Source organism: Mycteria americana, chromosome 7, assembly GCF_035582795.1.
Source record: "Mycteria americana isolate JAX WOST 10 ecotype Jacksonville Zoo and Gardens chromosome 7, USCA_MyAme_1.0, whole genome shotgun sequence".
Lineage (NCBI taxonomy): Eukaryota > Metazoa > Chordata > Aves > Ciconiiformes > Ciconiidae > Mycteria > Mycteria americana.
In genome coordinates, this window is record NC_134371.1 from 12322728 (window position 1) to 12347749 (window position 25022).

The window sequence follows — 25022 nt, forward strand, 5'->3', positions numbered from 1 at the left end:
GGAGCAGTTGTAGCCGTACCTACCAACTACCTTCAGCTGACTTGTAAGGAGTGATACAGTTTTGACCTTGACTGATGGTAAAGCCTGTGAGATTTTGGGGTTGTTGTCCCCCCCACCCAAAATAGTCTGCACTCAACACTTTTCAAAAGCTGCTCTGCATCTCAGAGAATCAGATCTGCTCCAACATGAAACTCAGCACTGCTGTAAAATAAGTAAAACAACTGCTGGAGCACTCTGTGTTATCTGCGTATGCAAATGAATGTGCTTAGCACTTCCGTGTTAACAACTTGGCCATTGATATTACACGCTGGAAAAAAGACAGCATTTCAGAGGAAAAAGAAAAGCTGCTTACCCTGGAAAACCACTAGGTGAGTTTTTATGGCTGTTTTCCATTACTGCCCTTTTGTGAACCAGAGGACATTTTTCCATTAATTGTGCTTATCAACTCTGAGAGGAGGTGGATGAATCTAAGCACAAGTCAGAGATTTTCTGTGATTTCTTTGTCTAGCATGGAGATCTATGCAACAGGGGCTATCAACTGTCTATAATAACTTTATGTCCTATGTAGTTTGGGAGTTAAAGCAACACCTGTACTCTGCCTGCTTTGTGTTAGGCCTATGGACACCCTGAAGTTACCGAGCAGTAATTTGTAACTTCCACACGAATATGACTAGATTTTAAACTGGGGGATGTCTTCTCCTACAAAACATCCTGATTCCAATTTTAAGTCTATTATCCAAATGGGTTACCTGAACTTGTGGTGTGGGAGCCCTTTCTGCAAACATCTGACACGGCATCACTGATCTTAGTGGGTCTCATGGCAACTACATCACATGAGGAAATGGCCTTGGCTCTTCAGTTGCCACCAGATACCAAGACGCACAATTCAAGGTCTCAGAAGAAGCGTAAAGCTTTCTTCTGGCCCTATGGAAATGATTGGTGGCTTTACAACTCTTTAGGGGAAGGGACTGTCACTATTGGAGTTGCTTTACCTTTAAGGCTGTGTTCCACGTGTTTGTTTCTCAAACAAGTGTGAAACTCCAAAACAAAAGCCTCTCAAAAGTTTCTCAAAGCCTGAAACTCCAAAACAAAAGCCTTACCTTCTTCCTTTTTGTACCTGTTAAAGCATTTGCTTTTGAAGTCTGCCTATGGCAAATACAGTCCCTGCTTTTTGTGCATTTCTGCCTCAGCGGCAGCCAAGTTCCAAGGTAAACTGCATTTCTGGAAAAGTTGTTGCTGTTGTCCTAACGGCTGTGTCACATGAGGGGATGTTACTGAAAAGCCAACCCCCAGTGAAGACTTCAGCATTTCCTGGTCACTGTTACTTTTGAGAGAAAGAACAACAAACAGCACTATCTTCATAATTCACTGGCAGAACTAACTGCTGTTTTTTTATTTAGTGGAGGGCTTCCTGATCTCTCTTGCCTAGCCAGCACTTCATATTCACTGAAGACCTGCACAAATTCCATAAAGACATAACCAGTCATTGCTCAGAAGTGAAGAACATAAAAAAGCAACAAAGACCAAAGAAGATGGTCCACAGCCACATGTAAAGAGAGAGAAAGTTGCTTCTCATCTGTTCACATTCTCATGGTTTCTTCTATGAATGAAGAAACAAAGTTCTTCATTCCAGTGGAAAAAATAGATTATTCATTCCATAATGTTGAACAGTAGAATTAAGAAAAAAACGTAGGAAGAAAGAATAGGAGTAATTGCTGCAGATAAAGCTGCTGATCAGATCCTCAGAGGTGGAAGCTGCCTTTGGCACTGGCACAGTGTTTTTCAACTGCCACAGGTCAATCAGAAGTTGATGAAATACTTTCTCTCCAGTCTCTGGTGGCCAAACACAGATCTCACTCCACACAAGACTGCTCCAGGCAGTGAGGCTCTGCACATATGGCATACATTTTCCCTCCCAGTGCAGATCCTTTGAACACAGATACCTCCCAGCTCATTCACAAAGGCATAATTTAAAAAAAGCAAGTGGCAGGCTAGTTCAGCAAGCAATATGTAAACAAGACAGTTACTTGGTCAGACTCCTGTGCTGAGCCCTACATACCATCTCCAAAGGCCTTTTACTCTGACACAGAAGGCAGAGAGCAAGAGTTTCTTCTCAAAGTGGCAATGTCACTCTAGCGTAAACTATCGGAGACACTGGGACTATATCCATCTCCCATATCAGTCCTGGGCTGCTGCTGAGACCTTGAACTGTAATAACAAGGCCCTTGTCTTAGCCAGCTTTAGAGACAAGAACAGATGCATCCCATCAGATAATCCCTGAATCACCGTGCAAGACATACGCCGTGCAATGTCAATAACCTCACTCTCTTCTCAGTGGGTTGCCAGTAAGGCTTATTACAGGAAGCTGGCTCTGTCCTTCAACAATGTGACAGGTGATTCTCGAGGAAAGAAACTGTTCTCACTTCCTGTAGGACTGGCTGCCTGCAAAAAAACAGCAAGAAAGGGTCTGTCAGCTGAAAGCAGGATTTATTACAAGACAGGAGCTGCCTGAGGGCAACACTTGTTCAACCTGCACAGTGACACAAACACCACAAAGAACACGCACAAAGGCACCTTAACCACTGATGTTGCAACTTAAAAATGCAGAACGTATTTATGGCAACCACTTGTCAGGGGACACTGAAAGAACTTGTGGAGAAGCAGGGAGTCACCAGGGCCCAGTCACACTCATGACAAAAATCATTCCTCATTCTTCTGGTAGAGACTTTTGTATTACTCTAGCTCCACTGTGCCCTAGACAGAACTTGGTACACTGCAAACAGCTTGAGCTTGCCCATGCAGAAGAGCTTGGAACAGATGCAGAGTAAGGAACAAGATAGATTAAACCATTCAACCATGTCCACATGGACCACATACGTGCAGTTGAAAAAGTCTAGATTTGGAGGTCCACCCTATGTTTTAGCCATGCTGCCAGTGTAATTCCTGTACCAGCTAGGAAGTGGAATCCACAGAAAATCCCAGCATGCCTGGTTTTATTTGGAGGATCTTGGTTTTGCTTTAAGGTACAGCTTTAGAGCTCAGCTAACAGCAGTGGGCTACATCTCAGGCAGGAATCTGGCCCCAGGCCTCTAGCTGCACTAAGTACCTGTGCTTCCTCTGCATTCCTCAGGCATTCCACACACTGTATGCTCCAAGAGGAGCAGTCCAGCTAGTTCAGCTAGGTTTATCTAAAAGCAACTTATTTCCAGAAAATACACGTATAATAAATACTAAAAGCAAGCTAAAAATGTGCCTCTAAAATAAGTGAGCACATCAAGTTAAGTACAATCAGAAACTCATCTTTTCCTCATCATGCCCATCAGCTATAAAACCTTGTATTTCTCCAGAAATACCAAGAAATCCACAAACTAAAGACAGTCTTCCACTGGGACAGAGTCTCTTGATATGTAAAAACCTACATACCTATGCAGCAGGCAAATGGGAGGCAGCAATTGATGAAATCTACTGATTGCTGATATCTGTGCATTTGATACCATTTTTGACTTACAGATAAGTCAGCTATGAAATTAAAGGAAGAGTAGCACAGAGCTTTACTAGGGAAACATTAGGGGTTCACCTGCTTCAGATGCCTTCCTGCACCTTTAAGTAACAGCTGGGAATTTAATTACCTTTGAGAACCTCAGGTTTGGACATAGATGCTTAAAGTCCTTTTTAGTCCTTTAAAAATCTGGTCCTTATGACCTTCCTCTCACTTTTCCCAACCATAAAAACCTGTGTGAAAGGCCCTGCAAGATGGACAATAACTAATAGGTGCTCTGTGACAGCAGACAACAATGCAGGATACATATACACAAAGTGAGTGGAAGATGACTTGTTTGAAAATTTCTTTGCTATTTTTAGCAGGAAGATAAGAGTTTAACATTCAGTTGCTGACACCAAGTCTGTCTCATGGCACATGTGGACAGATAGAAAACAATTACCTGGAACCCCAATAGAAAACTCGGAAGAAAAGGTAAATGGACACATAGTAAGATGTGATGCCTGCTATACGTTCAGCTTTAGGATGCACAGGCAAAGCAAAGATAAGAGGTATATGCTAAGACTAATTCTATCCAATAAAAGCTAGAAGAGCCCAAGAGTCTGGACTTACAAATTACATATACTGAATCAACAGAGAAACCCAAGCAATGTAGAACTTTGATCATGCTCTGCTTTAATGCAATTTCAAAATAAAATACATTATACACTGTGCCACTGGAAAAGGAACTTATTCCAGAGCCCTATGAGAGCAACATATGTATGTCACATCTTTCATAGGACACATGCACCTAGGAGTGTAAAGCTGCCCGGGAGAAACTAGAAAATTCAGAGGAATTTTTGTGTGCGCACACACACTATGCTTTTCCCTTCTTCAGCAGAGCTTCTGCTTTTCAATGGGCTAGTGCTTTTGTAAATGAACCGAAACAGGAACTAGGGGAAGACTCTTGGGTGTTAACACCACATTCATTCGGGGCAGAACAGTGCTCCTATCACAGGAAACAGAAAGCACTGATCTCAGAGGTAAAACACGGGGCATACGCAGCAAAAGTAAAGCCGAAAGAGCTGGCAGTATTACCTAAGCACAGGACTGTTCAAGCAAGTACTCTCTAGGTCAAAATCTCCCTCCCTTAACCACCGAGGACATTCCCTTCCATTGCCTCACCTGTACTCCCTGAATGAAACCACCCCATCTCCCTGCACATGCAACTGTGTGGAATGACAGTGAGTGAGCAACACAGAAGACTTAGGAAGCTCTTTCCAGCTCTGTTGCTGATTTACTAGGTTATTTCAATTCTCTGTGTTTCATTTTCCCTACCTGTAATGAGGAGCTAACGATATACACATACCTCAAATTTCTTGGGAAGGTTTGCAAGGTATTATGAGTTACCATGTTTTTGTGAAATATTTAAAGATAACAATTACAGCTAAAGAATACAGCTGATGTTACATTGTGATCAAATAATCATTACTAAACCTCCTATGATACATTTGGAATAAGAATATACAGCACATAGCTCCTGCCATTTTCATAGATGATACACCCAGAGGCGTATTTGAATCCAGCTAGTCCTATCCACACTCCAGAGACAAAGCTTACTCATTACTGAAGAGTGCATCTTTCTTCCCCTTCCTCCCCCAAAAAAACCCTACAGCTTACACACCATACATGTGTTTACTGTTGTGTGAGCATCCGAGATCAACATTTCCACTTTACTGGGCTTGTGTTGGCTGGCTTAAAGCAAGCGCCCATCCTTTCCCTCTAACCTCAAGTCATGGCCCTCCTCTCTTCTGAGCCCGCTGCAAACTATTACTGCTTAAACCTCTTCAGGTGAACACATCCATATGGTTCTTAAATACAAATATCCAGCTGAATGATGTCTACCACAAGCCGCACACCATGTTTGGCTGTCTGCTTACTAGGCTGCCCTGAGCCCATCTTCTGAACTGCCTGACATCTGGTTTACATTCAGTTGCAGTGTAGACACACCCAGGGATCCAAATTCAAGAACATTAAACAAGTTACACAGCGGAGTGAACAAGTGTCTAAAGAAAAAGGCAAAGTCTAATGACATCTAGAGAAAGTCTAATCTGAGACTAGAAGCTTCCCCCCAAACTTCTGAGAATTTGGGCCACTTTTCTCCACCCAGAGACAGGAAAAAGCATGTCTCTCAACTGCTCAGATGACAGCCTGGAAATAGGAGCAGTGTTCAGCAGGATACAATTACATGGCTGTACATCCTGCAGGTGACAAGTACAATGTCATATACTCCTGGCACATTTGTAGCATACGACTTCATTCCTGGAGAGCTACTACAGTGCTCCCTCCTTTCCCACCCCAAGGACTGACAAACAGAATGATGACTTTTTCCACTTACTCTGTCTGCTCCTTGTGGATGATCCTGAGGAGCTGGGACGGCTTGTTTGTTGGGGTCCAGACTGAGAGAACTGGGGGGCAATGGCTGGGATCTTTCCCTTTCTAGGGCTGGCACTCTGCACTTCAGGAGTGCGAGGGATCTTGGGTTTGCTAGTGAAGGCTGAGGGAAACTCGCTGTAGGAGGAGATGGAAAGGGTTAGCAATGCATGGAGAAATATGTATGCATAGTAAGTCTGCAACCAAGTGAAACCTGCGGTACATGCTGTGACAGCATGACAGACTGCTCAAAATTCAGGAAGACTGCAAATGGAAAGGAACGTGGCACCACAGTTACTGCCCTGGGGCATGTACTCACCGCACAGCCTCTAAACCTGGCTCTATCGACCTGTCTATCCTACTCAAACCTGGTTCTTTGGACAACAGGATTGAACAGGTTCAGTTAAGTCCCCTGCAAACAAGTAATAGATCTTTAGCTTGTTTCCCATTTTATTTATCACACACACAGACTCAATCTGAGGTGCAAAAAACATATAGAAATGCTACAGCACAGGAATACATCCTTTCAGGGCACAGACACTATTATTTCTCCTAGGTATAGGTCACAATCTTGGCAGACACAGGCAGCCTGCCTGGCTCCCAGCTGCGGTAAGGTTTGTAGAACTCCCTGAAAGCTTTGTCAAAAGAGCAAAAAGCTGTGATGGCATCTATGAAATAAATTCCCTAAGCGCACAGGTTCCTTGTTCCCACTGAGAACATAAAACAGCTGCTGCTATTTCACAGTCTGCATGTGCTGCAAGAATACCATTCTTTAAAATTTAGTCCATGACTGTGTGAGGATACACTTTCCTTCCCTGCCCCCAGCATCAATATATTATTTCCCAGGTACAAAGATGGAGGCTACCAGGAAATAGCAAGTCTCTAAAATAATTCTGAATCTATATTCCTGTTTGCTCTAGTGAGTCAATTTTCTCTTAAAAGGAGAAAAGGTTAAACTGAAATAACAGCTACATGAAAAAGCTCATCATATTTGAAAAGGAAATAAAAGCAGAGCCAAAGGCAGGAGATTGAAAAAGGTGCCATCTAAAGACAGGCGATTAAAATTGAAAGTCCCCGTTTTATTACCTCCATCAAAAGAACCCTTTGTGACCATCAGGAAGGGTGATTAGGAGGATTTTCGAGACATTTAATCTCCCCTCCTCCCCTGGGAATGCTGCTGAGTCAGTGCTGATTAGCCCTTCCATACCCCTGCTTCACCTTGCAGGGAGATTTGAGCAAGTGTTTCTTTTGTATTTTAAATAGCATTAATTGTCTGTATTTTGCATACGTATATGCTAACTGTTAAGGACAGAGACATGCTAACTGGCCTGCTAAGAGCCATCTCTGCAGCCCATCTCTGAGTACTACAAATATTACACTTGTCTCATTTCAAAGGAGGAGGTGGCAGATGGCAGCAGAAACATACTAGCAAAACCAAAAAAGTAAGATTGGCTCGATAAAACCCCAAGCCGTGGACCACAGACATATTTAAATATCTCTTTCCATAAAATAGTCTCATTGTTATTGCTTTTTTGTCATTTTATTCACTTTGGTTCAAGAGCTGGGTTTTCAATTCACTAGTGCTCTGCACAGTAATCTTATGTGTACTTTGACATGCTAACATAGATAAAAAAGGAAGATCCAACAGCCTCACAGCAGTTTTTGAGCCATAAATGAGCTTTTTTTTCCCCTCATTCAGCAACAGATAACAAAACCCTGGATCTGTATTCCCATACACTAAAAAGCGTTTTTATAGCCATCAACAATCTTCAGAGTTTCAGTACAGTAACCCAGGCAGCTAGGCTATAAGCACTTTGGAGACAAAGCAAAGTAATGCAACCAGATTCACTATACTTTAGCAAAGAGAGATACACAGAGTGGTCACACAGGATGGCTCACATCTTTGCAAACTCTTCAGGAAAGGATTATATGAAATAAGCTGGTAGCAAACACTGTAAAGTTGAAAAAAACCCTGCTGTTTTTGTGACAGGGTGCAGAGCAGATCTCACTCTCCATGTGCCGAGGTGTCACAGAACCACCTCATCTTTTACTACATCAATAAATAGGCCAAGATCAATAGAAAAGAATTAATCCTCAGAATAACACAGAAAACTGATATTTGGCATCCTTTAGAACTTGAGGAGATGAAGAAAGCAGCAAAATCTACTGTGGGAAAATGTTCCGTAGTATTTGGTAAAGGAGTCATTTATGACAAAGTGTGGTAATTTGAGAGTAAGTGCTCGAACAAAAAAAAAAAAAAAAAAAAAAAGGCAACCAAACAAAAAACCAAACCCACAACAAACTCACACAGAAACCTACATTTGCATTGAGAAGAAAGAAAACTGTTTACTTGGAAAAAAGGAAATAATTGTCTATAAAAAAGTGCACAACAGACCGACACTGGGATCAGAATAATCAACCAGGAGACGTGACAGGAGTTGAACATACAAAGGTGAGTTAGACCATTTTCTCCAAGAGAAATACACTTGGACTTTTGGCCATTTTTACCAGATTATCAGAAAAGCAAGACCATTAGAGACCTAAGAAGGCCCTACAGAGTTTAAGCTCTTTATTATGATGATACTGGACACAGTCACAATAAAAAAAATAAGGGCTTTTTCAGCCAGCCACAATTGTAAACTCAAGTCTATTAGAAATTTATCCTTGATTAGCTAAAAAGCACAACAGATCTATATTCTTACATGACCAAAATGCAGCAGGGAATAGCAATGCAGGGGCAGCTGCCAGTCTGACATGCATCAGCTAGAACAATAATTTCTTCCTGTGGAAATAAAACAACTGCAATAGACATGTCACTACTAGGGCCTTGTTCTTCTCTCAGACTGATTTAGTGTAATTTCTCTGATCTCTGTGCAGTTAAATCCCCAATTTATGTTGCTAAGGAAGAGGGGAAATAACAGTGACCGCTTCATCACCACAACTCAGCCCTCCTTTTCTCATGCATACCTCTTCTAGGAAGGTCTCGGTATTTGCCTAGTAGGAAGGAGACATCTCTTACAGTGGTCAAAACTATGACCAAAGCCGCAATTGATTCGTTCTGTTTGTTTTGCAAACAAATTAAAGTATGTTTTCAAGAATGAAAGAATGAAAAGGCAGATCTAGCTATTGCAACACCAACATATTAACAAACACCCTTGACATAGGAAACCTGTGACTGTGAATGGCTACATTCCCATATCCTTAACTCAAGGTTGCATTTGTAAATACAAATTACTGTACTCATGCTAAGAAAGCACGCAATGAAAAGATATTACCTTCTTCTGCAGGATAATGCATCTGTGCCTTCAGTTAGAGATCCATCTATTACTGAGATTTAAACATACATTTATGAAGAAAAATTAAAGATTACTGGGGACGTCTTTTTAATAACAGATTATGACTGTAGAGAAGCAAAGCCTCTCACCAAGGTGGGGGGCAAGATGCTGCCAATTTGGCTTGCTTCTTGAAAGCCAAAGCCTCAAAAATAATCTTTCTCTCTCCATCACAAAGCAAGCAATTTGGCCATAAAATTCTCATGGTCTATTTGTATTTGTAGTATTTGTGTTTAGCTACTGTTAGGACAGGCAACAGAAATAAAACCAGTAATGCTGGAATAGTGGTATGACTACTAAGCACTTCAGCTGCTAATGAAATATAATTTCTCAGATATCACATGGAAACAGCACAACAAACCAAAGCCCAAAACCACACCAAACCCCCAAAAAACCCCAAAATCACACACACGCATCTGTAGGACAGAAGGAAACAAAGCTCTAAGCAGAGTCCAGTTTTCAGAAGTGCTAGAGCTTTAACTGACACAAATAACTAAGCACTTCTGAAAAATCAGATCCATAAAGAGTTGGTAAAACCTTTCCTTTAACACATCTCCACCCATTCTGTGTTTTACTTCTGGAATGTACTTGCTTTTAAAATTGCTCTACACTCACTGTTTAAAACTTGGCCCAATCAAATTAGCTATAGGAAAAAGCTGTTAATGTCTGAAGGACACACGTGGGCCCTGAAAAACTTTGGTAAACCTTGGTCCAATTGCTAATGAATTCCTAGCTCTCATCCAAGATATAACATCACAGTCCTATATATGACAAAGACTTCACAGAGGGCTAAAGGTATGAACAAGAGAAGGAGAGCAAGATCTTTCATCTTCTTTTGATGGAAATGGTTTCAAGGAAGAGGTGAAACCCATTGCTGGGAGAACTCATAATATTGCCTCCCTTGCTATACCCATCTAGTGGATAAATGGGGACTCTGGTCAGCAGTGCTAGCAACTCAGCATGTTTAAACACTCTGAATCCACTTAAATGCTTAATTTTTCTTCCTTCTGCAAGTTAATTCCTGCCCTGTTCCCACAGTCCTACCTATTTCTTTACTAATAAATGATTTTTCATGGGTTAGAGCCGAGTCATCTAAGGAAGCAATCAGGAAGTTTTATTTGCAGAAGACTGCATTGTGCGTACATGTGAAGTTCATTAATAATGTCTTGCTTGAGATTTCTCCCATTCTGGACCAGATGCTTAGAAATTGAGCAGCTGCCTCTGGCACAGCTAAGGGTATTTTGTTTGGCAAGCACTACCACAGCTGTCTCAGACCAGACTACATCATACAACAAATGACTTCACAGATTGTCTTTACAGCAGCATGGAATTAGCTGGTAAGTCCCCTCAGACTCCTCTTGCACTTTTAGATACTCCTCTGGATAAATCATACCTATGCGATTGCCCATTTACTTTGTCCTGGGTGAAGTCAGTAGATCGGGAAGACAAGATATCGTCATCAGCTGGGATGCTTCGGTCCATTCTATGGCCTGATGAGAGTACTTTAGATGGCTTCATTTCAACTGCTATTTAAAAAACAAACACAGTTCACTGAGGAGTTGTGTCTCTACAATTTTACTAGAAACACAATCAAGTCACAGTTCCTGCTGTATGAAGGAAGCCTTGAGATAATGGCAGGCTACTGAGTTAGTGTGGCAGAGTACATTACAGCTCATCAGCCGAGCCAAGCCAACTGCAAGTGTGCATACTTCCAGCCCTTTGCAGTTGGAAAGTAAAACATGCTTGGATCATTTTCAAAGCAGCTACACTCTGCATTTGCAATGGGCTAGGAGCATGCAGACCATCAGTTAACATGTATCAGCTAATGACCGATATCTCATGGAAGCTACAGGTATGCAACCACTTGCAGTGCTCTGTACATATCCATAGTAACAGGTAGCCACTGCAGACAAAAACCAGTGTTTTACACCTCTGTCAGACTGCAGGTCTATTACATTTGTTCAATATACCTCACTTTCTGCCTTGCACTAATGGACAAGGGAAGGACAGTCAGTTTGCTGAGAGACACAAGGCTACCAAGATGTGCAAGTTCAATATGAGTTTAGGGAAAATCCCTAGCCCCATTCCTCCCATGCTCAGGACAGGTTGCCATCCTGATTTGCTCTCACATGCTGATATGGATGCAGATCAGGTCACTTTCAGACAAGCATTTGTCTGCCCAGAGCATGTTCTGTCTGACATTCAGCATAATAAGTGTAGTAAGGGTTCATTTTTAGTCCACAAGATTTCTGCTCACAGGAGACAAAAAAGAAAAAAGAGCCAGAATTACTGATTCTTTACCAAAGTGATAAAAAGGGAGGATGGACCCAGACAAAATCAGACTGACTCAAGAACAGCTGAATATATCCAGGCATGGAGGACATTAAGAACTGCTCTCATTTTTAGAAAACAAAACAGGATCAAGGTTTCTCGAGGCTAAACTTAGCTTCCTTGAGATATGACCTTGATGATGCTAACTGTTCACATGAAGCTTTTATTCTAAACATTTTTTCACTCTTGGTCTCTTACTATTCATTTCATGACTTGACTGCATGACACTCTGTATCCCAAAGTATTCACGTGATACTGGAAAACACATTCTGAAGCGAGCAGGTTCCCAGTACTGCATAATGACCATCAGACCAAGATCAGAACTCAAATAAACTCCATATTTATTTCACAGCAAAGACGTTTGGCAGGGCATGATGACAGTCTCTAGAAGCAGTACAATTATTTTTACACCTTTCTGTTATGTACTGCTCCCTGCCATATCTTAGAAGGCACTAGAACAGAAAGAGCTTATTATGCATTGTTTTAAATTAAAGCCTTTCCAATTTAAAAATTACAAAACCCACTGCCTTTTGGAAAACAGGGGATGTCTAAAGACCCAGTCCAATTATTATACAGAATGAAAGTCTTGTCACCGACATGAACAACCAGGGGATCCAGCAGTGCAGTCTCTCTTTTCTTTTCTCCTACTCCTCATTTCTAAATCCCAAAAGGTAAGAAAGACAAGCACGTATTTCACTGGCTACTTGCAAAAACCTGAAACAAGCCTCTGGCAATCCTTCAAGTAGTTCAGTGTTGTTTTATAGTCTGGCTTAGTGCTAGGAAGAATTGCCTCTGCCACACACAAAAATTATTTGTCTTGCTACATGTATAATGCATATAAACTTGCAATATGCTGTATATTCTGACCTCTAAGATTTTTCTACAAGACTATAATCTAGCAGTCTTATTGGTATCCACCTGCATATCATTTTGACTGAAAACAGCTAACAAACTGTTTTAGAAGCTACAAGCAAAGTTCTGACAATATGAAACATTACAGTTGGGAGGAATTTCTTCAGCATGAAGGCTTTAAATCAGTATTTGCCATCAAAAATAAACAACATTTACTTTGCTGACTTAACTCAGGCTCCCTGTTTAAACCTCCCCACAAATCTCTACAAGCAAACTGTCAGACAGCGTCAGCAGCACAGAAAAAGTGACAGAGGTGAGTGAATGCATTTCTCTGGCGAGATATTATCAAAATGTGGTTCAGAAGGCACACTGGGCTCCTGGTGGCTGCATAATGCCTTAGAAATTGCATCCAATTACACTTTGAAAGAGCAAATAGGAACACCTTTGATACCTGCTTGGCTTAATTTCCTTTATGAAGCATGAGTATGTAAAACTCCTTTTTTTTTTTTTTCTTCTATATAGGAAAACTGTCATGTCAGTATGCTTTTGATTAGTTTACAACCTCTGCTGTTCTGAGTGCTGCCCCGGGCCAGCTAACCTCCCCGCAGAATGGGCTCAGCTATACTCAAGGTGCTACTGCACAAAGCGAGGCTTGAGGACATCAGCTCTCATTCCTACACAACAGCAAGAACCCAAGTGCCCATCTTGAAGAGGAGCTTCATCTGCTTCTGTCATACGGCCTTCATTCAGCATGTTATATTTATCAGGTCTAGGCATTACGCAAGCAAATTCCTGTCTGCAAGACCTGGGTTACTTTTCTCAGAATCCTTTTCATTTCCTCTAGGAAACTTAAAAAAATAGAAGAGAGAGTAAAAAGTATGCTATTTCTTTAGTGCTTCAAAGCATATTTTTCAGCAAAGTAAAGGCATGCTTTGTCTGAACTTATTAATAATTCTGTACCGGATATGCTGCAAGATCCTTTATCTAAGACTGGAGAACATTTTGCCTTAAATCTCTAATTGGAAATGTTAATGAGTCCCTGCAAGAAGGTTGAAACTCTCACATCTGAAGTTCCATGATCCTGTGGATATCAGAAGTTCAGAAATAAAGTATTTCAGAAGCCTATAACCTTTTAAATTCCATCACATGTTTCTGAGCTCTCAGGTCCAGCTGAGTTTGCATTAATTTCAGTTTAAGTTGCAAGGACAGAATCTTTAGCAGCATCACCCACAATGTAGCTATACAGCACAGGGCTTCCCATCCTCCACAACCTTTTATGGTTTGAATGTAGTTGCAAATCTAAGCAGATAACTGCAGCTGCCTTCAACTTTAATACAGAGGTCTAGCCAACAGAGCCTGCAGGTGCCAGCAGACAGTGATTCATTTAGATCCAAACAAGGGTATATTTGATCAAGTAAGGGGCTTTGCCTGTTGGGAAGTGCACTGTCTCTGGGCTGCAGCTCTTTCCCTAGGCAGAGGACATCGCGGAGTGAAATACAGTATACTTTGCACATCGGAAGCCCTGGGTATGATCCTTGGCCCTTCCACAGGAAGCAAGATGGAGCAAGGCAAGTGAGACCATTGGCCTCTGCTGACCACACATTACCTTCTGTAGCCATTCATTCAGCTTGAGCCAAAATCCAACTGTGTCCCCCAAGGTCTTGCAGACTGCCCCAGGGTCTACAAATGGAGGGCCAGTTCCAAGGCTACATTTAAATAAAATCTACAACACACAAGCTAGGCCCCAAATGCCTGCCCCAGTCAAGAAAGACAGCAACAGTTAACAACAGCATTCACAGAATATCCTTACATGAAGGGGAAATGCAGAGGTCAGAAATGCTGGACCTGCTCCCACCACAAATGGGAGGATGACCACTTGGTAGAGACTGCAGCTTCTCATCCCTATCATGACAAGAATTGGTATCATTTTCTGGCCTGGAGGAGAAAGGAGAATGCAGGGTGATGAACGCTTGCAGCATAAAAAGTTGCATGAGAGTAAATTCTAATTTATTCTAATTGCCTGTAATGACATAGAAGATATTGAAATTATTTTGTATTTCATATTGCAAACTAGTGCTAAGGACATAATTTAACTGCATGACTGTAGCTCCCCCAAACCAGCTGATGTTAGACGTATTTGAGATTAACGTTTTTTCCTACTGCAATAAAAGAGCTGAGAAAAGGAAACCATAACTCCTTGCAGTCTGAAGACCCAAAATACCAGCAGGACACTTAAAGAAAAAGACTGTAGCAGCAGGCCTGAGAGGTCTTCAATACCTAGCTTTTTCAAGGATTTAAGATTTGCTCCTGAATATTACAAGGATTTCACTTTACAGAGCAATATGCAATACAGACTTAAAACAAAGTAGATAAGAAGCAGAACTGTTCATTTCCCAAGTGAGGTGGATCAATGAGAAACTGAAGTAGCTGAGGGACAGAAAAGGGACAAGATTGCTTAGTAATAAGAAATATAACACAGCAGAAGCAAGAGGGGTGTGAAAAGTGTGTGAAAAGAAGTTGGCAGCCACAGAAAGTTTCCCTGCCCAATATCAGGTTAAGGTAACTAGACTATATTTCTAGTTAGGAAGGATGCAGTTAATGATTTCACAGCTAAATCAGTTTCTAAGGAAATAGCTAGCAGAATATTAAGTAGTTCAGTCCCCCTTGAGTGATCTCAGCCAGTCAGCTTTTAAAGTGGGGGGGGGAGGTGGGGAGAGCAGCTTTCCAGTATTTCCTGGCTCCCTCAGCTCCACACAGCAAGAGCTTGTCTATAGGGATCCCATGACAATTCATCTGAAGTAACTAGAGCCTTGTCTGCACTGGGAAGTCATAGAAAAATTAGCATGGAATAGCCGCTGCATGTGCAGTGGCTATTTTGCATTAATTTTCTGTGTGAATACTTCTATTCAGCACTAGAAATCTGCCCCCCCACCCCCACCCCACCCCTTTTGGAAGTATGAACCAACAACTCAAAGAGATACGTTATAGTATCTCCAACAACTGCTTCCTCTTTCATGATGTTTTTAAAATGGAATATGTTACATCGAGTCTCACATGAAGAGCTTCAAACAAGTTATATTCACTTCAATTCTGAAGGCAAGCATTTACACAAATTTTTAATATAGTTTAACTACTCTGCTGAATCCAAAACTTCAGATAATTCAGATCAACTGTCCTTGGCTATCCCTGGGTAGAGAAGCTACATATGAGGCTAAAAAGTCTGATATTTTTCATGCCATTTCATTTGATACCAACACAAGCCACTTAAATTATTTAAAATATGAAATACATCCACTTCAGATATTTCTTTCAAATTAAGGCAGCTAAGAGTTGGTCACTTTGCCTTCCTCTTTCAAGGCTTCCTAAGAGAGTATTTCCTCATTTTAGTAAATGAATTAATACGAAAATTAGAACAGCATAAAAACCATCAAAGCTTGTCCTTTTCTGTTGTAAAATCTAGTTCAAGAATGTCTTCATCTATTTACTGCAGTTTTCTTGCGCACAAATTAGTTAAGATATACAAACTTCTCATTCAGGGTGGTATCTCATGCTTCCTACTTCAAACATGGGAGCACCGAACACTCAAATTACTTCTACCATTTGGCCAGAGCAGGAGGGAAATTAATTTTCACATATTTTTACCATGTTAGATTTCTGCTGTTTATGTTTTTCCTCCTTGCTTTGTGCAGTGAGGCAATCTGTAAAGACTGCTTCACACCATCAAACTAACACTTCTCTTAGACCCAAAGCTACCAGAACCAGTATGGTAGAAAGGTGTTTTTAATTTGTACCCTGAAGCCGTCTTGTGGAGGCACGAGCTGCACAGCTGTTCATAAGGAGATTCAAGTTTTGACAAAATACGGGACCAGCGTCTCTCCGGTATCCCAGGATACTGTTAAGTAAACATACTGGGTAGATGGTGGTAGAGAGAGGCATGCGATCACTTCTAGAGATTATTTCTGATGCATAAATTGCAATGCGCTAACTCCAAATCCACATTCAGGCTATACCAGGCAGAAGAAGTAGGCGCCATGCTCAAACGGATGCCATTTTTTCCAGGCTAGTACTCAGAAGAAAAATCAAGACTGTGCAAGACAATTTCTGCCCTGGGATAGCCAAAGGTTCTTTTTCTGCTTTGGAAGTGTGTGTTTCATTCATCTTGCTTTTTAAGACAAAAGAAATGTCTTGCAGAGCTTTTTCCATGCCCAGCTCTGGTATGTTACTCTTGTCCATTCTAAGGTCCTGGTAACATAATCGATATAATCCCATATGAATGGTACAGCTGCCATGAAAGACATATTTGGATGTCTCAGAAGGGCTCCCAGTCAGATCACCTGCTTGTATGAATGCTAATGCCAGCACAAGACAGGGGGGTTAATAAACATGGGCAAGATAAAGCTGCAACCACTCCCTATCCAAAACAGTAGACTTCCATCAGATTCAACTACACCTATGTAACTACAGCCTAAATCAGTCCTCACTGTTTTCTGTATGGACCTTCCACACTAAAATGGGGAAGAAATGTATTTTAAGAAACACAAAATATGAACAGGAAAGCAAAGAGTGGCAGGGGAATGAGATGGGACAGTCTTCAGACTTCAGGACTGATACGTTCTTTTAAGAACCACCTCTACATTCTAACTTCATTACACTGTTGTATTTCAGGTTATCCATTCATTTTAATGTACTTAGCTATACCAATACTGTGATGTTTGAGTACTATTATCTATACTTCGTTAGAGTGACTTGTAGTCTCTCAGCTTAAGTATCTGCAGAAATGAAAACATTAAATCCTCATGATAACCTGCTGCCTGTATCGTAGCTACCTGGATTTGATCAAATCCAAAACTGTATGTAACAAAGTCAAAAATAATTTAAATTTGAGATCCCATTGGTATTTTACTTCCTCAGTCAGGACAGTGAAAAAGAGAAGTCTCATCTCAGAAATTAAAAGATTAAGATATACTTGTTCTAACAGAAGGCAGAACATATTCAAGGAGCTCTATACCATAAGATTTCTTTATTCCATTTACAGTACAGCCTTCTACCTCTGACCCCAATCACACCAAGAACAGGGTGTCACAGGCCCTCCTGCTGGAAAATGTATTTCTTCCAAAGCAGGAAATCCAACATAACAAGATTTTTGTGTTTCCCATTTTCTTTTTAATCTGTCCTCTTATGGGTTGCTAGCAAATCTCCCCAGAGCAATATAGTTTCTTGCTTATAAAGTGGAAGATCCCAGGCATTTTAGACACTCCATGCAATAGAATAGAATATATAATGAGAAGATGAAGGGACTATGAACGTGCAGGATATAACGCAAATCTAAATCAAACTGATCAGTAAACATTTACTCAACTATTCAAAGTATGTGACCTCAGCCAATGGACCTTTCTCTGCCTACAATATTCCTCTCCTTTCTTTTTTTGAAATTATCTTTAAGGAATGACAATGGCAATGCACTTTTAGGTAGGGAAGGTTTATTTATCAGGCATTGCTGCAGGGTTTTTTTGTTGTTTTGTTTTCTAAAGGAGCTTAAAAAATCCAACTTGGTCTCATTTGTTTGGCCTTACATTAGGTACACAGTTCTGTGGTAACCTGGCGTCACAGGTCTCTGGAGAGGCTCATCTATACTCTGACGGACACCGGGAAACAGCTTCTTCTTGGTTTTTGGAGTATGAGTCATTATCTGATACACAGGAAATAAATAAATTAAAAAAAAAAAAAAAAAAGGAGAGAGAATGCAGTGAAAAGACAGGTAACTGGAACCATAGAGAAAATTCTATAGAAACATTGCATCAGAAACTAAGTTGCATTCTGGTGTCACTAGATAAAATTGCCTGGAATCACTGTAGGCTGTTCCATGACATCGTATCTCAGGTCACGTTTCCATCGTCAGCGTTGGTAGACCTATGAATTCCGAGATCCAGAAGGCATACAGTTGCGTTTACCCCAAATTAGTCACAGCACACTAAATGGCATTCATGCAAACTTCATGCTTCTTTACTTAATGGCTTTTTGCTGCTTGAGGTAAGACATACAATACTTGATCTGGCATAACACCTGTAGGAGCAGTTAACTTTTCAAATTTGTTTTTCGAAATAATTTCAGACCAGCAGAGTGTTCCAGTATTAACTTGCTCAGCACTTTGCTTTGTGTGCCCACAGAGTCACTGACGTAGCACTAGAACCCTAAGGCTGCCTTTAGCTTATTATTAAGCCATAGCTTGACCACCTCCTGTGAAAGGGTAGCTACCTTTCTCAAACTTACTCTACTACTTCTGAACAGCAGCTAATAAAACAGACCGTGAAAGACTTGGACTGCTATGCAGGTAGAACCCAGTTTTTCAAGCTACAAATTGAAGAAAAGATTTTAGAAAGTGACGAAACTACTGAAATTAAACACTTAATCCAGCAAATTAATTTATTTCAAGATCCTAATGAGTGGTACTCACTCCCAAGTACTCAGTCGTTAGCAGTTTCTCTCCTGCAAGCTCTCCCACTTGAGGTTGCAAAACCTCATCTTTGTCCAGATCAGCCTCCATGATGTCATGGTCCTCCTGCAACAGCAACATGCATGTTATTTGAGCCCAGGTTCCAAGAAGTTTTCATTTCAAATTTAGTTCTCACTTCAGTAGTCACTTGGATGATACGTACTGTCCAGATAACTGACTGTTAGTACTGCACATGTAAGTGGTAATGTACAAGATTTTCCACCAAAAAGGCAGACACCTAAAGACAAACTCACCCAAACTTTTGATATAACCAGAAACTAAAGAATCCTGAGAGAAGGAAAAAACCACCCCTTTTCCACAAACGCTATGCCAAAAAGTACAGTATGCATTTAAAAGTCATTCTCCTTCAAATTTCCAACCCCAAATAATTATTCCTTGCTTGACCTAATAAAGGCTCAGGAAAAATCTCGGTCATTAGTATCTCTGTAGAACACCACATGCTAGTCTGAAGAGATGCAATGCTCCGTCCTTAACAAGCAGCTGGTATAAAGGTTGGAGTTTTAGTTTTTGCAGGTCTGCCCAAATCAATCTAGACATACTGTACAGACTAAAAAACCCCAACCGGATGGCATTTCTTAGCCACACTGGAGGCTGGGAAAAGGCTACCCTTGTTTTAAGAAAAAACAAAACCAAAACTTAAAGGCACAAGAAAGTTATCATTCAAGCAAAGAGGGTGGTAGGAAACTTGATAGAAAACTTGACCGGATCTTGTTATGTATCAGTATCATCTGACAGTAATAAAAAGCATAAATTTAAGTTAGTATAACAACTAGCAGTAAAAATAAAGTAAGCACACCTTAAAACAATTCATAGTCTTTCCTGAACATAATGCTAGCATTCCATGAGACCAAAACGCCCATATGCATATTCAGCTCTTTGGGGTACATCCCTCTACCTTGACAAAAACACTTAAGTAATTTATTGATGTTTATTCCCCAAGAAAGAAAAAAAAAACCCAAACATTTTATTACTCATTTTCAAGAAGTAGAGGTGTAATTTTTAATCACTCAAGACAAAAAAAAAAATCCTTGCTGCTGGGCATTCAAAACCCCTCCTCAAGTAGTGGTTCCTGAAAGGTGAGACCACAGGTGTCCGACAGCAGCTGTTTTTAGAGCAATGTGAAGCAGCAGCAGCAGCTACTCAGGTTTGCAAGGAAGCATTAAAGCTGACAATATGGGGCTGGTACAAAATTCTTGGAATCAGCACTTTAGGATACAAATATCATACAAGAAGGCAACAATCCTCTGTTGACTTTATTCCACAAAACCCAAATGTAATCAACTTCTCAAGTGAAAAGTACCAAGAATTCACTCTCCTGTGCCTATTTCTAGTATAACTATGGGCGATTCATCTTTCATGAACATTCTGCAGCTTCTACAGATCTATAAGCCAGGAAATTTTAAAGTTTGAGAGATGACTCCAGCAAACCAAAAGCAGTAATACACAAACAAGAGAGTATTTTTGCTTGTGTTTTGCTACTGAAAAGAATTCTCTTCTGTGCTGCACAAGATACCTTAAATAAGACCCACTGCAGATGAAGAAAATGTGCTTTGCTTTTGAAACAGGTTGTGACAGTAAATGTAAATGACTGTCAGAAAAAGTAAATGAATCATTCTAATAAGGTATATTGTAATAGTAATGTAGAGAGCCTGGCATAAACTCCATTAAAAACAATTGCCACTGAACTTTGATGAGCCCCAGAGCACAAAGAAAATGAAAAGCAGTTTCACTTTAGTGAGATTAGGCTCAAATAGTTTGAAATAGCCAAAGTAAGAAATACCCTCTGCCACAAAGATTAGCCAATAATATAGATGCTTGGACAGTGCTCTACAAAAAGAGCATGAGGAAAAAAACATTGGAAGTGTGTACAGGGAAGGTATTTCCTACAATGGAGATGGCCAACTGATTCCAGTCTTTGTCTGGTGACTAGACTGGAATCTAGCAAACAAGACTACCATCACTCAGACCAAGTACGTGTTGGCTTCCCCAGAGCTCTACAGGCTTGCCTTTTTTCAAGTTCAATGACCTCTGTACCAAATGGCTTAAACACATAATTTTTATCTTGATTTAGTTATTCTTATTGCTCATCACCTCCTCATTCACAGGTGTCAAGCAGAGATAAAAAGTACAGACACAGAGGGCTCAATTCAGTAGCCCACAGTACCATCCAGTTCAACTTTGAAATATCTTGCCTGGTCTTCCACTGCAGCTCTCAAAGGGCACAAGCCTCCCACAGGTCCCAAGTCATATCTGACAGCCTTGTGCAGATGCTGCCGACGCTGTAGTTAATCTTAAGAGACATTAGATGCCTGTGTGTGAACAACTGAAGCAGTTATAGAAATACTGCCAGTAATCCACACAGTGTTCTAAGGTTTAGAGTAAATTTTTTCCATAATGTATTTGTTCATGCATGGATTTAATAAAAAAACTAGTTCTGTAAGTGCTTTGAAGATACCAGATTGTTAATCCTCTTCATCCTCCTAAAGATGTATTCTCTAGATGCTCAGCATAAAAGATAAGGCTGTATAGGACCTCGGGAAGATGTTCAATCTGCCTCTATCTCCAAGGCAAGATAAATTACAATCAGCTCCTAATTACCTGGGAAGCTGGGTAGGTGTGAAAAATAACCCAGATAATGGAAAAACACAGATAAACACTTGTAGAGTAGACAACAATCATCTGTATCAAGCAAAACAAAAAAACCCCACACTCCAAACTCCACAATATACTGTACTTTGAAAAAAAACTAAAAAGTGGCAAAGATGAGCTTTATAAATAGTCTGGTTGAAATTTTTTAATATGGTATGTTAATGCAGCATCAAGAGCTAACAGTTTTCTTCAAGGATGCTTTATAGAAGACTGCCTACACTGTGCCTGGGTAGAGTGTTACACGGTACAGTCAGAACATCACCCTGCTCTTTCATCCAGCTCTCTGCATGCATGATGTATTTAACTTCTCACAGATTGCCTTGGTTCCCCGGGTTCCACCTCTTCCAATATTCTGGTTGACATGTTTTGTCAGAGAGAGAATGCCAGTTTCTAGTTTCTGGGAAGTACCTCTCCCTGCCAACCTCGCTCCCTGACGTTATTTAACATACCAGGTAACTGAGCCTGAACATGTCCCTCCTCTGCCTCCTTGTACAAAGAGCTTTGACAGACATGCCATCATTCCACTGCTGAAATAACACAATTGGTGCCCTGTTCACCATTGCTCACAGGCTGCAGCAGACATTGGCAGCAAAGTCCTTTAACGTAATGGCTTGAAGTCCTGCGATTAGGTCTGTGATTAAGCTCTCTTTCTTTTGAGGTACTCTCTAGCTGAAGTGTATTTTCACACTGCAGTTTACTGATTTTATTGCCAGGTGCTGAGTGACAGGGGATCAGAGGGTGTCTGATAAATTGTCACTGTACAGTTATCTAATGTAGCTCAAGTTTGTAACTAAACTTTTGAATTAGAGCTACAATATCACATATTCACTTTTACAAGCAGCTTTTAAAGATGGTCCAAATCAAATAAAAAGCTAACTGAAAGATCAAATACTGAAGATAAATTAAGTTAGTATTTAACAGAACAGTGGAGAGAATATTAAGCACCAGAAAATATGCACTGTGACTGTGGGTGTCAACACACCCCAGATGGCTAACATAACGAAGGTGGGTATATACTCCAGAAGCCAGTGCATCCTGAGCTCTACACTAGTTAATTTAAAGCTCAGCAGACAAACCTGAAAGCCAAGTTATTTGTGATTAACAGTATACACATAGACATTTTTTTATTCAGTTTATATGCTCCAATGTCACACATTACAGAATCTTAAATTTCTGAGTGTATGATGCCCTTAGAAATCCCAGAATTATCCTTCAACAGGCTAAACCACATCTTGGCGGCAGTGTTTAGGAGAAAGTAGTCATTACCACAAGATCTCCTCAAAGCCAAGACAGAATTCAACAACTCTAAATTAAACACAGATAAAAGCAAAAAACCATGAAAGGTAATAGTAACAGTATGGGCAACCTTCACATGCCCTTGGAAACAATAAAAGACAGGGCAACACCTGCAAATTAAGTCTCCATAAAAGAGTCTTTTTGTTGTTTCTTACGTTGTGAAGGTATAAATATTGATATTAAGTAGATCAGCAACAAATTATAATATCAACAAGTTTGAATGCATGTCATTAAATTGTCAATATATGGACATATTCCGAAATACATTCAGCCTATAGTAGTTTTTAAAAGTTATGTAAAGGCAAGACTTCTGATAAAGTTTTCCAAAACTTTCTGTTGCCAGATTGCAACATCAGATGTTATCACAGAACCCCATCAAAGAACAATAACTCACAGCATTTCCAAAATACAAAAGGGCTCCAAGCATTGAGGCAGTGAGTCAACAAATCTTTGCTTCTTTAACAAAATAACAACATTATGCATTTTGTGTAGCATTTTGCTGCCATGCTGTTTGTATACTATATTTTCTAAGCTGAGGGACTAAGAAACCAGGCCTCCTTGCAGCAGAAGATAATTATAGTTCCCAGCAGTAATAAGGATTTAGAACGTGCCACAATTAATGTTACACTAGAAACAGTTTTAAAATTGGCTTAATGAGACTTTTTATTTTTAATATAATGGCAAAGCTAATGAAAAACTGAAATCTGACACTTCTCTGTTTCAAAAGCTTACTGTTATTTTTGAGTCAAATAATAAGAAGTGACAGAAGTCCATTCTAATCACATGATGGTTCAGTGGTAAAAATGCATTTCAAAATTATTTGACCTAGAGCCTTGGCTGGGATTGTGAGCAGCAGCAACTTGTCTAGTGGGTACGACTGAATAGAATTCACCTTCCTTTCATTCCCAAGAGCAGGTAAAATAATGAAAGTGTTCAACACTATCAGGCAATTCAGTGCCACACCTTTCATGAAGGAGTTCCTTATCTCTGTGCCTTCCCAACAGAGCGCAGTATCCTTTAAAAAAGTATACTAGAGTTCAAGTGAAAATACCACCCCCTTGGATTCTCATGATACACCTAAGACCCTCAAAGCCTTGGAACATCAGTTAAAGGGTGTTAAGCAGCATATTAAACAAAGGGAAGTTATAATGATTAATCCCCAGAAAGCCCATCTTGCACATCAAGCATTGATTTTGGGTGGGAGGAGCAGAAAGATTACTGAAAACTCACTTCAGGACTGCAGAAGGTGAAACAATTACAATAATCTAATCCTGGAGACTGCCAGGCAAAGGCTGGATCCTGCAAGGTGCTGCACTTCATAGCAGCTGAGAGCACGCCACACCTTTTACAAGGAGGACACTTACATTTTTCTCTGCTTTCAAAACATAAAAGGCTCAATGTGCACTTGAAAATGCACTCAGTCACCCTGCAGTAACAAGGCAAGTTTTATACTGTAGCATGGTTGTCCCTGTTCACCAGCATTTGCGTTAATGTGCAACGAGCTAGTAGAACATGGACGCAACTGACTTGGTTAGTTTTGTGTGTTTTATTCTTTGTTGGTTCAGGACAAAAACTTACTTTTTGTCTAAAATCTTGGTTTTCAGTAAATACGTTCTCTAGTAACATTTCTAATACAAGAACATTTTGCAGAGATCATTCACTCTCAATGTCACTGACCTCTTCAGGGCAGATACATGTTATAAACGTATGTGCATGTATATACCCATCTAAATATGTTCAAGCACTATTCCAAGGACATCTATCATAGCTGTTCTTTTACATTTCTCATGCAAGACTTTTCAATAAAAGAAAAGTGCTATGTGGTAGACTTCTTTCAGATAAACTCCTGTGTAACTGCCTACACAGTATATTTTCAACGCCCCCCCCTTGCACTTACGGCAACATAGCAATGGCAACATCGCCAGTGAAGGAGGGGTTTAACATTTCCCTTGCATCATTTACACCTTGCTTTGCTTGTTAATTTAGATGATCAAGTATGCTGTGTTGTCTACACCTGGGATCCCATTATTCTATGCAGACAGCTTCTTAAAAAATGCTGAAGTATTGGTATAAAATGCGTTTATTAGCAGAGCTAGAAATACACAACTAACCGGTATGTATTTACTATGATATGGTT

The 25022-nt window shown here is 40.3% G+C and overlaps 1 protein-coding gene across 7 annotated transcripts in view; it reads right to left on the reverse strand.

Moving 5' to 3' along the window:
• Positions 1–1076: 1076 nt before the first annotated feature.
• ARMC9 (armadillo repeat containing 9) overlaps positions 1077–25022 on the reverse strand; it is a 69140-nt gene continuing 45194 nt past the window's right edge. For 3 of the 7 annotated variants that reach the window (XM_075507060.1, XM_075507062.1, XM_075507059.1), the window contains 6 exons: positions 18881–18985; positions 18000–18115; positions 14237–14361; positions 10637–10769; positions 5877–6049; positions 1077–2442 (listed from right to left, as the gene is read on the reverse strand). In XM_075507060.1, coding sequence (XP_075363175.1) covers positions 2420–2442; positions 5877–6049; positions 10637–10769; positions 14237–14361; positions 18000–18115; positions 18881–18985 — 675 coding nt within the window. In that variant the 3' untranslated portion in view covers positions 1077–2419. Of the gene's footprint in view, positions 2443–5876; positions 6050–9186; positions 9239–10636; positions 10770–14236; positions 14362–17999; positions 18116–18880; positions 18986–25022 lie in introns of those variants that run through there. The other 4 variants (XM_075507061.1, XM_075507065.1, XM_075507063.1 and 1 more) reach the window with 4 other exon arrangements.